The 18,268-nt window shown below is 40.4% G+C and overlaps 1 protein-coding gene across 1 annotated transcript in view; it reads right to left on the reverse strand.

The window, feature by feature from the left end:
* Window positions 1-18,268, reverse strand: part of KIF13A (kinesin family member 13A) — a 210,862-nt gene that overhangs the window by 89,805 nt on the left and 102,789 nt on the right. Inside the window, exon 3 of the mRNA XM_014545170.1 lies at window positions 15,065-15,125. Coding sequence (XP_014400656.1) covers window positions 15,065-15,125 — 61 coding nt within the window. The remainder of the gene's footprint in view (window positions 1-15,064; window positions 15,126-18,268) is intronic.

Genomic DNA, 18,268 nt, shown 5'->3' on the forward strand with positions numbered 1-18,268 from the left:
GTTTAAGTCCTTTATCCATTTTGAGTTTGTTTTTGTGTATGGTGTAAGTTGGTGGTCTAGTTTCATTTTTTTTGCATGTATCTGACCAATTTTCCCAACACCATTTATTGAAGAGACTATCTTGATTCCATTGTATGCTCTTGCCTCCTCTGTCAAATATTAGTTGAGTGTAATGACTTGGGTCAATTTCTTGGTTCTCTGTTCTGTTCCATTGGTCTATAGGTTTGTTCTTGTGCCAGTAGCTGGCAGTTTTGAGGACAGTTGCTTTATAATGTAGCTTTATATCTGGTATTGTGATTCTTCCAACTTTGTTCTTTCTCAGGATTGCTGTGGCTATTTGGTGTCTTTTTTTTATTCCAGATAATTTTTTTGAGAGTTTGTTATTGATCTTTGAAATATGCTGTTGGTAATTTAATGGGGATTGCATTGAATCTGTAGATTGCTATGGTAGTACAGATATCTTAATGATCTTGATTCTACCAATCCATGAACATGGTATGGTCTTCTATTTATTTAATTCTTCCCCTATCTCTTTTTTTCAATGTCCTGTAGTTTTCCGAGTACAGATCTTTTACGTCCTTAGTTTATTCCTAGGTATCTTAATTGACTCTCTATCTCTCTCCCTTCCTCTCTGTGAAAAATCAATAAAATATATTTAAAAAAAAAAGAATCTATAGATCAATTCATATTTAGCAACTTGAAAGCAAGCAAGAGCTTGAGTTGATGAAAGGACTCAACTGCAAAGAAGAACTGGTCAAAGAGCTTACACCACTGGCTGCACAGAGCCGGGAGTCATTAACCAATTAAGAATTGATACCTCAGGTGGTGAAACGTATTACTTCTGGTTTCTGATGCTGAGAGGCTAGAATGATGAGGAATTATTTTCTTGATGTCCTTTCAAGGGAAAAATCACAATGTTTCTTTTTCCTTAGTAGGAATAGCCTTTAAATTAAAGATCATTACTTGAAAAAAAAAAGAAACAATGCTATAGAGATACATGAAATAGGTTTGTGATATGTCAAGTGAAAATAAAATACCAACTCAAAATGTGTACACTAAAACTGCATGAAAAATAAACCAAAAGATCAAAGAATTCTCCAGGATACAAAAATATAAGAATAAACTTCAGTTTAGCCTAGGTCCACATTACTGTAAATACTAAATAGGGTGTGAATTAACCTATTTAATTTGTATAATGTTATTAGTTATGCTACTGAGAAGAAGAGAATTTTTATCAACTGTTCTGTGTGTAGTATACATTACATATTTTATATCAGTGAATTCTTGCAATACCCAGGTAGAGTGGATATAGACTGTGATCCATAGGAGACTGGGGCTCTAAAAGAGTAAGTCATTTGCCAAGATCACACCACTGGTTTGTGGCAGGGCCTGGGTCTGTCTGTATTGGCTTCTGAATGTCAAGGCTGATGCCCATCCATAATTGGTGGCTTAATGCTCTGTGACATTGGGAATCAGCTGCTCCCTCCTCATCTCCATGGTATTTTCTACAATCTCCCAGAACTCATCAGACAGCGCTATGTTTTTTTCTCTACCAATGCATTTCGAGCTCCTTTAAAAACAGGAGTTGCTGCATCTTTGCAGAGTGAGTGGCACACAGTAGGACAGACATTCCTATGTTGACATTGCTGTAAAGACTGACATTTAATTGGGAACCTCTTTTTCATTAGCGATGACTGAGGCATCAAAATATTGTGTGTTGAACTTAAAAAAGAAATATTTAATTGTATTACAGGTTCCACTTTGGTCAAATTATGACTGTTTTTGAAATTCTAATGAGCCCCTAAAGACCACAATAGCCTTTGTTAACAATAAAGCACTGTGGTGTGAATAAACATGTCGACATGATATGCACCTACTAATTGGATAATTGTAATTAAAAAAATCACAGATTACACTTTTGCTGACACATACAATAACCTCCTGAATCTTGAAAAAAAAAATGTGGGACTGAAAAAATAAGCTAATCTCTCTGATTTTCACTAAATATTTACATATACTTTCCAAAAACTCAAATTCTTTAAGGTAGCTATTTAGTTACATTTGACAAACACAATATAATTCATGTTTATCATATTTAATAAAGGTTTAAGTTAGACTAGAAAGTGAAAATTTGGAAAACACAAATGGACTATGAAAAAGTAGAAAACAATTATTCTGTGTTTCTGGAAAGAATTTTTCCCCTTTTCATTCTTAAATAACTATCTTGAAGCACAATTTGTAAAAGAATAAATAAAAAGAATTATTGTAAAGTTCATGTATTTTTTACAAATATAAGCAAGACTAGAGTCTAGAGAGACTGGAGTACATTTTATATGGTTTCATGTCTCCAGGGAAATCTATTCTCTTTAAAGACAAGAAATAAGGAATACTCACCCACCCCTGCAAAGATACATCAACATTAACATTGTTTTATAGCTGCTCAAGCTTTCCATGGTATTCTTTGCTGATATAATCAGTTCTCTATTATGGACATTTAGATTATTTCCTTTTTCTTTTTTTTTCTGTAATATCCTTACATATTTACCTTTTTGCACTTTTCTATTGACTTTACTAGGCAAAACTCCAAAAAATCAAATTACTAAGTCCTCTTAGTAATGCATGAGTCCTTTTTGCTAGACCCTTGATACTAGCTATTATCATTCTTCCTTGTTTTGACTGTCAGTAGAAAAAAAAACCCTCCTGTTTTGTTAGATTAAAATTTTCCTTTTCATAGTTTATTGCCCATTTGAATTTATTCTTTAATAAATTGGTTGAGTCCTATGTTTATTTTAATAAATAAATTGGTTTTGTCATTGATTTTTTTTACTTATTAATTTCAAAATGCTCATCATATAGTAAGGACATCAACCTTTGATCTATTGTATGTTGTAAATATTTTTCTTTTTGGTCTTATGTTGTTCTTTATCATATAGAAGCATTTGGTCTTGCATATTCAAATCTTTCATCTTTTCCTTTATAATTTTCACCTATGGTATATGTTGTGATTCCTAAATCCTTTGGATTATACCAAATTATATAGGTATTCACCCATATTTTCTTCCAGTTTTGTTGTTTTTGTTTTTTACAGTTTTATTTCAAACTCTACTCCTTAGCTGTGTAACCTTGGGCAAGCTTTTCATTTCTTCATTAGTAAATCAGGAATAATAGCTGCTACCTACTGGGCTGCTGTATGATTTAATGAGGCAATACAGGTAAAGCCCTTACCATAGTGCCTGGCCATTATAAGTCTGGAATATATTTTAGTTAATATTATTATTAATGTCACCCCTTAAACCTTTCATCTACTATAATTAATTCTGGGATAGAGAAGGAGGTGATTATCTCATTTTCCTTAAAAAGTTGCCCCATCTTTGCAACAATTTTTTGAGGTAATCCAATTTCAAAGATAAAAGACGCCTATTTTTGGAAAAAAATTAAAGGAATCATTTATTATCATTTATTGCTATTTCTCTAGATCCCATAGAGGTCCCACTTTTAAAATTCCACTGAAAAAAACAAGTGTGTATGGTGTGTGTGTGTGTGTGTGTGTGTGTGTGTTGGGTGTGTGTATGTTGGGTGTGTGTGTGTTGGGTGTGTTATGTGAGGGTTATGTGTGTGTTAAGGGTATATGTGTGTTTTGGGTCATGATGAGGAGAGGAATAAGGAACAGTACCATTACTTGCCAACCCATGTTGTTCAGTGCAGGAAAAATATTTGCCATTCTTTTACAACATTAACATATCTCAGAAAGGTATGGGGGAAAAACAACATAAGATCATATCAATAAAATTGTGACTAGAAACATATCCTTATAAAGTTTCCCTTCATTTTCTATTCCGGTGCCCTTTTAGCTGTATGAAACCCTGGCTGGGGTTATACTTCATCAAGTTTTTTGGTTTGGGGACTTTCAGGGCACCACCAGTACAATAAGAGACAACTATGAAAAAGACCAGGCTGCCAAACAAGCCTGAAAAGGCACCGTAGACTCTTTATACAGCCTCTTAGGGTCCTTAACAGGACCAGCTCGCCACGAAATACAAACGGTGGCTACAATTCACTCGGTGATAGAGAGAAAATATTAGATCTCAAAGTAGATCCTTATAGGGTCTATTAAGGAGAGTCTGATTTATCCAAAAGACTGAAGGTTTTCTGCTTTGTTCATTTCTATTTTTTTAAACACAGCAGTCCCCTTTTTCATCATAGGAAAAAAACACTTGCCGACTGCTTTAAGAAGCCAAGTTCACATAAGAAAGGAGTATTTATACTGGATGGTGGGAATCAAGAAATCCACAAAAGATGCACTATCCACACGCTAAATGTTTCCCGACTACACTTAAACAGAAAGAAGTGCTGTTTGTCTAGGGGACTCGGACCAGCCCATAAGGGAAAGTTCAGAAGTCCTGTGGGAAGGAGGATCGAGGAATATGCTTCTATCCCAGACAAGCCAAGTAAAGCCTTGAGGCTTTTCAGCTGGACTGATGCCAGAGCGGAGGTGGCCACTCTGCAGAAGTCAGCTCCACAGGCCTGATGCAGGGAGCCACAGAACAAACCTGACCTCGCTTGTTAGTAACCATGACCAAGATGCCAATTTCCTCTGTGGGGTTTATGATTAGACCTCCTATAACCGTGTGGACAAGTCTTAAAACACAGGCATGCCCAAAGCAACCCATAACACAATGTCAGAACAGTAGAGAGGCTCCTGTGTGGAATTTCTGCAAGCACAGTTACCGACTGACCCACCCAGCCCTGAGTCACATGTGATACAGATCTCTGAAAAGCTAACCCCGAGTCTCCACATTATGCATAACCTGCCCTACTGGGAATAGCAGCAGTGGACTCAAAGCTCCTGGCATGTGCTTTGGGAGCTCAGTAACCAAGGCAATTCCCTCCCCATAGCAGGGCCCTGACAGCAAAGCACGGAAGAAGAGAAAATAGGGATGGGAGGGAACATGCACCTATCTCCATATGCCTCACATCTGGCTCCCGAAGAGGCACAAGGTGAAACATCACAGTGGGCTATGTTCTAAGAAATGGGAGAAAAAAATGGGAGGTCATACCCTGTCTTATTTGCAATTTGCGTTAAGCAAGGCAGCCTCATGTAGATCATGGCTGAATAAAACACGAGGTATGGCAATACAAGGCTGGACATGACATATACACAAAATATTTCTCATTTGCCTAAAGTAGCTGCACAAAGTGCACTCAAGATTTTAACACGATCAATCATTTTATCAGTTTAAACACTGTCTGGTTCTCATCGGAGTTAATGTAGAAAAAAAAATGGTTAAGCTCAATATTTGTGATTTGGAATTCTTAGGCCTTCTCATTTGTGAGGGTGTTTTTCCACTTTTAACAAGGGCTGACAGCCATAGCAATTTTGATGAGTCTGAACTTGGCAGGTGGCTCAGCTCCAAGTCAGAGCACCTGGACGGCGCAAGAGCAGACAGGTCCTTCTCACATACCTGGGGGATGAGGAATGCACCTAACTTGAACCAGGTTTCAGTAAACCCCTCTCTCAAACAGTGCAACCCTCAGAAATTGTCACATGCAGTGACTTTAAACCTGGGTTAAGTTACATGACCCAAAACTATAGAGTTCAGATAAAGGAACTAAGGCTTAACTTGGTGACATGAGGTTTAAGTTTTAATCAACTACAGTAGTTTGCCATTAAGGCACCTGCTGGTAAAAGGATCTTGAGAAACTGGGCCATGAGGGTAAAAGTTCCATGGTGGCATCCAAGAGCGATCAGCATTGCAGTCCCTGGGAGTCTGACTTGCGGCATGGCGTGGGTGACTCACCCAGATGGATGTTTCCACCCCAGTGACAGAGCTGGGATAGTCAGGAGTTGGCATTGAAGCTCGGCGCCTTTTCTGTTGCCAGATGAAGTGGCTGACTCATGGGGGGTGAAGGAGGGGGGGCTTGGTACCCGGGATGAAAGAAAGAAATAAACCACCATACCTGTGAGGATTGTGTAATAGAAAGGTTGTGGAGTTATTCAGGAGGGTATTTTCACATAAAAAACTGTGGAAGCAGCCAACGTTCTTCATTTCTACCTGATCAACAGTGTTTCACACTGTCTGCCTCTTATATAGAAGCAGGCTTGACTTGACATCTCTGGATTGTGGGGTGCACAACATCTACTGCACTTGAGGGGAGGCTAAGGCAAAGCCCAAACCAAACACAGGCATTTAGGACTCTGACAGGAGGAAGAATGCCATCAGTACTGTTCCTGGCTAGGTTCCAAGTCAGAGTACTCCTATCTGATTTTCTGAACACAGCCTCTCCTGGGATGAGAGAAGAGAGGAGAGCCTGGGCTTGCGGCAGAATCTATAGTCTTCATGCATCACTGTCACTGACCAAAATCTATGCTTGCCACTGCGTTTGGCTCGCTCACAGGTAGCAGGGGCTCTAAACCTCAGTTTCCTCATCTATAAAATGAGGACAATAAAGTTTCTACTCAGCTGGGTGTTGCAAAATGACCTGCTGCAGGTATAGAGATGTGCACAGTGCTGGGAACCTGTTGCTCAGAGCTATGTTCCCCTCTAAATATACTTAAGTTATATGATGTCTCTGGGGGCCAATAAATATTATTCTTTTTTTAAAAAAATATTTTATTGATTTTTTACAGAGAGGAAGGGATAGGGATAGAGAGTTAGAAACATCAATGAAAGAGAAACATTGATCAGCTGCCTCCTGCACATTCCCTACTGGGGATGTGCCCGCAACCAAGGTACATGCCCTTGACCGGAATCGAACCTGGGACCCTTGAGTCCCCAGGCTGACGCTCTATCCACTGAGCCAAACCGGTTACGGCATAATAAATATTATTCTAAGGAATATATACAGACAAAGAAAGGAAGTGTGGAAGAAGGTGGGTGTGTGGATGAAAAAGGGGCCACATACTAAACCTGACAAGCTCAGGGGAAGCCTATATGAGGGGCCCTTAAAAAAGTAACCATAAAGGATAGTCTGAACATAAAAATTTCTCACTAAAAGTGAGTTTTGGCAGTTAGTCACAACCTTGGCCTGCGGCTTCCTTAACAAAGGTCAGTCTTTACCTAAGTAGCCTGTCTACTGTCTTTTGTTTTTTTTAAAACAGTGATCATTTCTTCTTTTTTAAAAAAATATATTTTTATTATTTTAGAGAGGAAGGCAGAGGGAGAGAGAGTAAAAGAGAGACAGAGAAAGAAACATCAATGATGAGAGAGAATCAGTGGTCGGCTACCTCCTGCACATCCCACAATGGGGATCAAGCCTGCAACCCAGGCATGTGCCCTTAACTGGAATCGAACCTGGGACCCTTCAGACCACAGGCTGACACTATCCACTGAGCCAACCTGGCTAGGGCTCTATTGTCCTTTTGCATCCAAGATAATATACCTTTGGAATGTCAGAATAATCCCCCTTTTCTGGACCACCTGGCATCAGAGCTGGAGATGACAGAGCCCCTCATTGTTAACTTGTTCCCCACACACCATCTCTATGTGCTGTAGATGATCATTAGTAACTATCCTGTACCCACCAATGTAAAAGAAGTCTGTGTCTCAGGCTTACTTTTCATCCAATCCCAGAGATCTCCCCACTTTGCTTTCTCCCACCTCCCTAACCTATTACCAATGGATTTCATGTAACCTCCCTTATGTCTCCTCCTTTGATTCCAATGTATAAAATAAGCTGCAAAACTGCCATTGCCAGAAACATTTTCAAACTGTTTAGATTTTGCTTCTTGGCAATTGTAGTCAGTTTGGCTCAAATAAACTCACAAAAATTCTCTACAGATCTGGACGTTTCTTACGTGTGGACAAGTGGGCTTAAAAATAGCTACATATACGCATGCTTTAAAAAACACACAAAGTATTAACTTAGCTCATTTATTTCAGAGAACTTTACTTAACTGACCTCCACTTATTCATTTCTCTGAATTAACCAGCATTCTTTGTCCCCCCTGTAGGAAACCCTGGAGCACGCCCACTGCATGTGACATTGCCCAGCTGCGAGACTGCTCTCTGGACTCCACCAGCAGAGTTACGTTCTTACAGAAGGTCAGTTGTGTTTGCTCCTAAACTGGTTTATGTCAGTAGTACTTCTCTGTAATTATATAATTTAGTTAACAAATGCAAAAAGTTGCTAATTCTAAGAAAACTAAGTTGAATGCTTAGGAGCAACTTAAGAAAGATGAGTCACTAAAAAGAACTGCCAAATTAGGTGTGACAACTTGTAAAAGACTACATAAAAGAAAAATCAAGAAGGATTTTGCAATTAGATTGTTTCATAAATGTATTTTAAGGTGACATGCACCATTTATAATGAATCTAACAAACTTTTTAAGGAGTCAACCACCATAGCTCCTAATAACTACGATTTTGATAAACCTAACAACCAATGATTACTGAGTATTTACTCTGTGCATAGCACTTGCTGAGCGCTTCATGTATACTTTAACAGTAAAAACATCAATACAGTATGCTAAAACAACTATTTCGGAACTCAGCTAAAAACATTAGTTCTATTTTAGCTACTGTCACCTTTTAGAATGCAGATTATGATACATGGTTAAACATTTTTAGAATGTAAATTTTGATGCACAGTTAAATAATGTGACACAGAAACCATTTCTACCTATGAGCACATAAAATCTGCCATCATGGGAACAGAATCAAACATGGCTGCTCTCCCCACAGCAACGGACCAGGCTGGGAGGCGCTCAGCTGCCCCCTCACAGGATAAAGAAACGCTAGCAGGAGTACCATCTTTCTCCTGAACTGCAGGGCATTAACTATGCCTGAAAACACATGGCTTCAGCAAATTTGAGCAACATGCCATACGGAAAGAATTGTGATATAATTTCTAAGTCAATAGTTTACCAGTGAGGGCGAATCTATGACACAGGTGTCAGAGGTGACACGCGAACTCTTTTTTTGGTTGATTTTTCTTTGTTAAATGGCATTTAAATATATAAAATAAATCCCAAAATTATAAATCTTTGTTTTACTATGGTTGCAAATATCAAAAAATTTCTATATGTGACACGGCACCAGAGTTAAGTTAGGGTTTTTCAAAATGCTGACACGCCGAGCTCAAAAGGTTCGTCATTGCTGGTTTAGACTCTTTCAGGCCAGGAAATATTCATGCCTGCATTGATCCTCAGATATACCACACCAGACTGAGTTTTATTTTTGGAATGAAGGTTTAATTTCCATCAGTAGTGATTCAAACATTTACAAAGACCTATTATCTGTTATGATGCCCTCAAGTTTAACAGTATTTATTCTAATATAATAATTTTTAAAAAACATGTTTTTATTGATTTCACAGAGAGAAGAAGGGAGAGGGAGAGGGAGGGAAAGGGAAAGGGGTGGAGAGAGAGAGAGAGAGAGAGAGAGAGAGAGAGAGAGAGAGAAAACATTGATGTAAGAGGGAAACATTGATTGGCTGCTTCCTGCCTGCCCCTTACCAGGGATTGAGCCTGCAACCTGGGCATGTGCCCTGACTGGGAATTGAACAGTGACCTTTTGGTGAATGGAACGATGCTCAACCAACTGAGCCACACCAGCTAGGGCTATAATATAATAATTTTATAATCCTGAATGTGTATCTATGTGCATGTGGGGTTGCAGGGGAAGGATGTGGGTTTATGAGAAATGCCATGCTTTGGGTGCTTAATTCTGCAGGTTACTTCTGTTTTTTCTTAGCCCTGGCACAAGGGTTTTTGCTTTAAAGACTCAGAATTATGTGCTAGACAAGCATTATTATGACTACATAACCAAAAGGTAAAACAAGAAGAAATAATATAGTTAAAATGTAAAATGTCTCAAAGCATGATTCCGTGTAATTCAAATGGCTTAACAAACAAGCCTTTGATTTGCCTCTGAAAAGTCTACTTCAACAGCTGTGTGGCTAGCATAAAATGTCTAATTCATGTTCTATCAGAAAGCTGGAGGAAATCTGAAATCAGTCTAGGCCAGGGATTTTTCAACCAGTGTGCTGCAAGAATTTGTAAAACATGCAATACCTGAATATTTAGCCAGGGGCACCTCTTTCCCCTTAGATGGTCAAATAAAAAAATGACAACAGTCAACACAACAATAGCCGTCTGGTGTAAATGAATCAAAATTATACCTATTTTTTGGTCAGATTGACAAAACATATATTTTTTGATGTGCCATAGAATTTTAGTAGTTTATGTGTGCCATGAGATGAAAAAGACTGAAAATCACTGGTCTAGGCCATGTCTCCTCCTTTCACAGATGAGGAAACAGATCCCCAAAGTTTATAGCTTGTGGCAAAACCAGGTCTTGTAAACACCAGTACAATGTATTTTCTTTCCAAAGATGCTACTACCCTTACTCCGGCTACATTGTGACAATGATAAAGATGATAAATACTATGTGAGTTTTCCCTATGTGCCAAGTACTGGCTTAAAAACTTCACATGAACAGGTCATTTAGTCCTAAAGTCCCAACTATTATTATCTTTATTTAACATATGAAGAAACAGAAGCAAACTGAGATTAGTAACTCACCTGACCTTACACAGATAGAAGGTGGTGAGGCCATAATTTGAACCCATGTAGTCTGACTTAAGAGCCCACAGCCTTCAATCACTCCAACCCACTGCAATGCCATTACACACATTGTAGAACTAAGTATTTCTAAATCAGAAAGCCTGAAAGAAGTTCTTGCTATAGCTCTTAATGAATAGCATAACATAAACATAATTAAGAACTGAACGTTTTACACACCACATGAAATTTAGAGTCCCTGTTTCTTTCTGTTCCTTCAATCCATGCACTTACATTTCTCCCCCTCCCCCTGCTCTTTCTGCCCCCCAAGTTTTGAGAGCTGCCTTATGAGCTCTGATTCAATATCAATGATGCCGTTATTCATTGAGCCCGACAAGTAGGTCGGTTTTAAAACACATGTGCTTCCCCTTCTCCATTTCCTCTATTTCCCACCAGAGAATAAATGCTTATATCTTTATGTTTCCATTCACAATTAAGAAGGAATTGCTATTTTTTAATGAAGATAAAGGAAATCAAATTACCCATCAACTAATCTACTAGGGAGAGTACAAAGAATGCAAACAAACCTGAGAGGATAGCAAGCAAGATTTTACTTTCTACTAAGGCAGTCACAGTATCTAAAGAACAAGAAATTTTCACCCACAATTTTGTAGGTAGACATTGCTCTATCAGCCTAGAGAATCCTATTTCAGGGCTAAATGGAACATAGTATTTGAAGTGATCATACACACTAAAATTTAGTAAATTTTAGGCTATCAGTATATTTAAAAATCAGTTTTATCTTTAAAAATATTTCTGAACATATTATTTATGATGAAGAGGTACAGAAATCATAAGTTTCATACTTGAATTTTATTATCTGTACTTAATAAAGTTATTTTTAATTTAAAAAATAGTTTGTCCTGCCCTAGCCAGTTTGGCTCAGTGGGTAGAACATAAGTCTGAGGACTGAAAGGTCCTGGATTCGATTCCGGTCAAGGGCACATGCCAGGGTTGCGGGCTCGGCATGCAGGAGGCAGCTGATCAATGATTTTCTCTCATCGTTGATATTTCTATCTTTCTTTCCCTCTCCCTTCCTCTCTAAAATCAATAAAAATATATTAAAAAATAGTTTGTCCTATATTCAAGGACATGAATGATTATTGCAGAAGGCTAGAATAGCCTCTCTGGGCAATAATGGAGGATGTGATCCCAGGAGATATGGAAAAGAGAAGAACAATCTTCCTTAGGCATTATTTTAATCACATCACTCCAAAAGTCCCCCCCCCTTTTTTTTTACCATATCAGTCTAAATTTCTTAGTCTAGCTTTTAAAATTTCCTATTATTTGGCTTCACTCAATATGTACAAATGGATCTCCCACTGTTTCCCCCAAGATGCACCTTCTGCTCGGATGAGTCTATACACCACGCTCTCTCCCACTTCTGCATCTTCACTTATGAATAAGACAAATGATGTACTGTGTATGGACACCCTCTTTGAATCAGCATGTTAAGTTACCTATTTAACCCTTGTAATAGCATATGAGATAGGAACTATCATTTCCATGTTTCCCATTTTACAAAAAAGAAACTGTATCTCAGAGAGTTTAAATTGTCTACAGTGGTCGGCAAACTGCAGCTGGCAAGCCACACGTGGCTCTTTGGCCCCTTGAGTGTGGCTCTTCCACAAAATACCACGTGCGGGTGCGCACGTACAGTGCAATTGAAACTTCGTGGCCCATGTGCAGAAGTCGGTATTTTGTGGAAGAGCCACACTCAAGGGGCCAAAGAGCCTCATGTAGCTCACAAGCCGAGGTTTGCCGACCACGGGAAGAGAACGAAAGCAGGCATCCTGAGTCGTAAACCCAGGTGTGACCTCTGAGTCCACGTGCTGTCCTTGATATCATACTGCTTCCTCCTACCTGGATGCCCTCTATACTAGTACTATCCTTTGGCTAAACCTATGCTAAGTGTCTATGTCCAGTTCCAGTCCCATCTCCTCTAGGATGCCTTCCCTGGCAATTGTACTCCTGCCAGATTTTGCTTCTCCTGGGTTTTTCCATAGCACTTAAAACTTGTAAAATTTAGAGTTTAAATATTACATCAAAAATATTTACTGTTGTTTGTTATGCACTCTTTTGCTTTCCAACTTAGTTTTTAATTTCTCAAAGGCTTCCTAGGCTGCATACACAGTAGGGGATTCATGCATATTAAGGAACTATTCTGGCTTCCTGGGTTATATTAGAGGAACAAACAATAACACTGGCTGGAGTACAGAATGGGTGGTAGGGAGTCATGGAGCAGAGGGAGGGGAGGGGTGTGTAGACTGGGGCTATCTAATAAAGGACCTTAAATGCCATCCAAGAAGTACAGGTTAAATCTGTAAGAGATGAGCAGTCCTTGAATGTATTTGAGAATTGAATGAGAAGAATTCTAATTTAGAAAGATGTATCTGGCTGTATCCTGAATCACATCAATGCAACAGGATGAGACTGGGCTTTGTATAGCCATAGCATTTGTCCTCATTTGTTTCTGTTACAGTAGGAAATGTTTTACTTTTGTTGGTTATTTATATCCAAAAGCACACACCCAGCACAAAAATACACACAGCGCTAACAGTCAAGGCAGACTGCTCCAGACTCTGCAGAATTTATTTATTTAATTTGTTATTTTATTTTTAAATTTAATTTATTGGGGTGACATTGGTTAATAGAATTATACAGGTTTTAGGGATACAGACTCCATGGAATTATTATCTAAAGTCCCAAAGGACCAATAAAAAGACACATTAATTATAACCAACATTAAGGACTATTCATTCACATTAATAAAATACACAGCTGAAGTTGTAAAACTGATGCTTGGAAAGAAAGACCAATTTACCCAATGTGAAGAGCTGAAGGAATTTTCCTAGTTCAAGATTGTTAACTTTTGAAAAATATATACATATCAAATAATTTCTCAAAAAGTCTGCTTTAGGTGGCCAGGAAAAGGCTGTCAATAAAATTCCTTATGAGCAAGCAACTTCCTTTTACTCTCTAAAGCAGTGGTTCTCAACCTTGGCTGCACATTAGAATCACCTGGGAATCTTTTTAAAATTCTGATTTCTGGGCCTCATCTTCTGGAAATTCTGTTTCTTTGTTATGGGGTGGGGCCACAACATTAGTAACAAAGAAACAGAATTTCCGGAGGATGAGGCCCAGAAATCAGAATTTTAAAAAGATTCCAAAAAGATTCGATGATTCTAATGTGCAGCCAAGGTTGAGAACCACTGCAAAGCCTACATCCTCTCAATCCTTTCCTCACTTTTTCTTTTTTTTTAAGTAAATGGAAAAGTCACTCAGCTGATAGTCTTATAAGTAGAAATTAGGAGAAAACACTCATTATGACCATATATCCAGGAAAGGCGGACCCAATTGGGAGGGAGGGAATCGGACTCTCTTCACTAAATCAAATGCTTCGCTCTTAGGCTGAAGCAATTGTGATTAGCTTCTAGGAAAGGCTAAGATGCACCTATGATCACAAATAATAAAATCTGCAGTCACTTATGTCTGACGAATAGGGCTAACATACCTCATGAAAAAACCACTAGCAAAATGTGGTGCTAGGAGGCAATGTTTCCCTGAGGAAGGTGTGTTTAGTGCAGTGGTCGGCAAACTCATTAGTCAACAGAGCCAAATATCAACAGTACAACGACTGAAATTTCTTTTGAGAGCCAATTTTTTAAAACTTAAACTATATAGGTAGGTACATTGTTATTAACTTAATTAGGGTACTCCTAAGGCTTAGGAAGAGCCACACTCAAGGGACCAAAGAGCCGCATGTGGCTCGCGAGCCGCAGTTTGCCGACCACGGGTTTAGTGCATATCACCAAGGACTGCTTCAGAACACTCAGGCGCACGGGAGTCCTGGAAGCCAATGGCACCTGTGCTTTGATTAAAGCCCAGTGGTTCTCAACCTTCTGGCCCTTTAAATGCAGTTCCTCATGTTGTGACCCAACCATAAAATTATTTTCGTTGCTACTTCATAACTGTAATGTTGCTACTGTTATGAATCGTAATGTAAATATCTGATAATGCAGGATGGTCTTAGGCGACCTCTGTGAAAGGGTCGTTCGACCGCCAAAGGGATCCGACCCACAGGTTGAGAACCGCTGGCTTAAACGGAGCTGTGCATTGGCTGAAAGTTAACAACAGGGAAAAGGCATGGCATATTAAACCTCTTCTTATGTGACAATCACAACTGCTACCATGTATGACTTGAGATGGTTCCCCCATTATCTCTAATCCCTGGAGCACCTCTGAAGATACTAATATTCCCTTTACTGGCTGAAAGCAATAACAACACCTGTCCATGACTTTACAGCAAAACCACTTTTAGTGGTTGAGTCAAATCCTGAAATCAAATCTATTGACTGACTTCCAAGCCCATGCACTAGACTGGAAAGAATGACTGTGAATGTTATGGGGAAAACAGAACTCCAGAATAATTAAAGAAAACAGGTGTAATGGAAAAAGAGGCCAGAGGCCCAACCATCAACTGCAGAAAGAGAGCCAACTTACCAGCATACTTTGTGGTGTTGGATTCATCCATGGACCAAAAGCAATAATCAAAGGCAAATACCTGAATAAAAGAACAAAATGTTAAACTTAAACATTAATTAACTTCTATGAATAAATCAGCCTGCAAAAAAAATTCACTGATGAAGATGAGAATGCCTGCTACTGTCACCTCAGGTTGGATGCTCTGTTAATCCTGAAGTTTCTTTTAGACTACACTGATGGTTATCTTCTTAGACTAAGTTATATATGAAAATTGCTATTTATCCATAATTCAAACAAGCATCCATCTTAACCAACATTTTAAAAAATGTTTCAGTGAGAAAAAACAATGACTTCTCTCCAAGTCAACAGTTCCAACAGTCCCACAGTTCCAGCATCTGCTGTAACCCTCCGGCTGGATCTCCCAGAGCTTCTCAAGAAACACTAAGTGATCAACTTTCATTTAAAGCAATTCCTCTTTCCATGACGCTACTATTTCCAGCATAACCAAAGCTCAAAACTCTCCATACTGCCATCTTGGACACCATTCCCTCTTCTGTTTCACCATGCAATCTTGGACCCAGGGTGAAGAAATCAATAATTCACTCTGGCATGCATTAATTTTCTGTACAGTTACTGAGTGCCTACTATGTTATCAGGACGGCAGATGCCGCCGCCCTAAATCCCTCATCTAATCACTGTTTTTCATGCATATGACCACCACTCAGGTTCTGGCCATCATTATTAAGTGCATAGGGCAACAGTCCCTAAAATGTGGTCCAAAGAACAGTAGTTTCTTGAGACAGTCCATAAAAAAGATGAAATCATGTTAGAAATTGTGTACATTTTGCCCTATTTGAGATTCTCAATATTAAAGGCTCTGAAAAGCCCTCTAGGAAATACATCCATTTAACTGTTTAACTTTTTATTTCTCCAATTAATTTTGGTGAGGAGACCCTTTCTTGAGTAACACCTATTAACATGCCTTGAAATTAGTATTTCTCTATGAACCTACCTTAGCTAACTGGACCAGATGTCTCAGCAGCCACTTTCTCTTGGGCTCCCTTTTATAGCCTTTTCACCATGTAGTCCAAATAGCAAATGACAAAACTTCCATGGACAGAGACCCTTTAATGCTTAATCATTTCCAAGGGATCTTACTCTCTGAGCAAACAAAACCCAAGCTCGTTGACCTGGCATTTGAGACTGGCCACAATGAGGCCTTTCCAGCCCAAGTGCCCCAACTTCTTCATGCTTCAGCTGAGCTTGTCAGCATCTTGGAGTTACAATCCTATCTCAGTTGGTATTCTCTTCATTTCCACCCTTCACAATGCTTCCTACTCCTTACAGCCCAATTCAATGTATTTTTCTTCCAGGAAGCATTCCTTGCTTTAATTCAAAGGAATTAGCTGTCTCATCTCTCTCTGAACTCTCACAACACTGTTTAATCCTTTTTGTGACACCTAACCCAATTATTCTATTTTTCACATATCGTGTATATTATCTCTGCATATGTTTCAAATCCACTGGTAGACTAAGTTCCTTGAAAGCAGGAACCAGACCTGATTCCTATTTGTATACTTCAGTGTTCAAAGTAATTATTTATAATTATTTATTGAACTAGGGGCCCAGTGCACGAAATTCCTGCACTAGGGGGGGGTGTGTACCCTCAGCCCAGCCTGCCCCCTCTCACAGACTGGGAGCCCTCAGGGGATGTCCTACTGATGGCTTAGGCCCACTAGGAGTGGGCTTAAGCCGCAGTCTGGCCTCCCTCTGTGGGAGGCAACCAGGCTGATCAGGGGAAGGCACCAGCCCCATCACCCAGCTGCTGCAGCCACTGCCAGCCACCACAGTCGCCAAGGTGTTTTCATCAACACGAACTCCAGTCCCTTCATCATGAAAAAATGACAACTTTCTATAGGCATTTTCAAGATGTGTCTTTTATAGGATATGACATTTCTTTCTTTTTTTTTTTATCCTCACCTGAGGATACTTTTCCATTGATTTTTAGAGAATGTGGAAGAGAGAGGAAAAGACAGAGAGAAACATCAATGTGAGAGGGACACTTTGATTGGTTGCCTCCTGCATGAGACCTGACCTTGGCCCTGGCCAGGGAGGAGCCTGCAACCTAGGCACATGCCCTTGATCAGAACCAACCCAGACCTTGCAGTTGGTAGGCTGAGGCTCTATCCACTGAGCCAAACCGGCTAGGGCAGGATATGACATTTCTTAGCTCTCCAGCAGTGGACCTTCATTTTTTCCTCCAGGAGTGAGGTGGAAAAACCCTAGATCACCTTCTTGGGTCTTATTACCCAAGTTACCAAGAAGATTCCAGTGGCATACAGGGAGCTTAGCCAATGAGCTGTCAGAAAAGGTGTTTCCTCTGCAGCTCACCTGCAGAGGCAGGACTGCTGGCAAGCCTAGGCTGGCACACCCCCTGTCTCCGGGCCTGCTCAAGCCTCCAATGCGGCTTGGGCAGGGCCCACCGCTCCTCTCTGGCCCTGCTCAAGCCTCTGCTGCACCCCCCCGCAGGGCACCAAGGCCAGTAGGCAAGGAGTGGCCAGGGGTGTTCTGGGATGGAGACCACCCAGGACCTACTCTGAGGCCTGCAGGCTCTGAGCTGCCTGGGTCCCTTCTCCACGGCTTGGGCAGGGCCCCCCCCCTGGCTCTGATCAAGCCTCTGCCACAGTTTGGGCAGGGCCCCCCGGCTCTGATGAAGCCCGGCTTGGGCAGAGAACCCCCCCCGGCTCTGATCAAGCCTCCGCTGTGGCTTGGGCAGGGCCCCCCTGGCTTCTATCAAGCCTCTGCCGCAGCTTGGGCATGGCCCCGGCTCCAATCAAGCCTCAGCTATGGCTTGGGCAGGGCCCCCCGCTCCTCTCTGGCCCTGTTCAAGCCTCTGCTGCCCTCCCCCATGGCGCCAAGTCCCGTAGGCCAAGAGTGGCCAGGGGTGTTCTGGGACCAAGGCTGCTCAGGGCCTACACTGGGGCCTGCAGGCTCTGAGCTGCCTGGGTCCCTAGGATGTTCCCAGGACCTAGGCCGCTGGGCGCCTGTGTATGCAAATTAACCTGCCATCTTTGTTGGGTTAATTTGCATACTCACTCCTGTTGGCTGGTGGGCGTGGCTTGTGGGCACCACAGAGGTGTGGTCAATTTGCATCTTTCTCTTTTATTAGTATAGACTAGAGGCCCGATGCACAAAAATTTGTGCACTCGGGGGTAGGGGGTC

Source organism: Myotis brandtii, unplaced genomic scaffold, assembly GCF_000412655.1.
Source record: "Myotis brandtii unplaced genomic scaffold, ASM41265v1 scaffold398, whole genome shotgun sequence".
In the NCBI taxonomy this organism is placed as follows: Eukaryota; Metazoa; Chordata; class Mammalia; order Chiroptera; family Vespertilionidae; genus Myotis; species Myotis brandtii.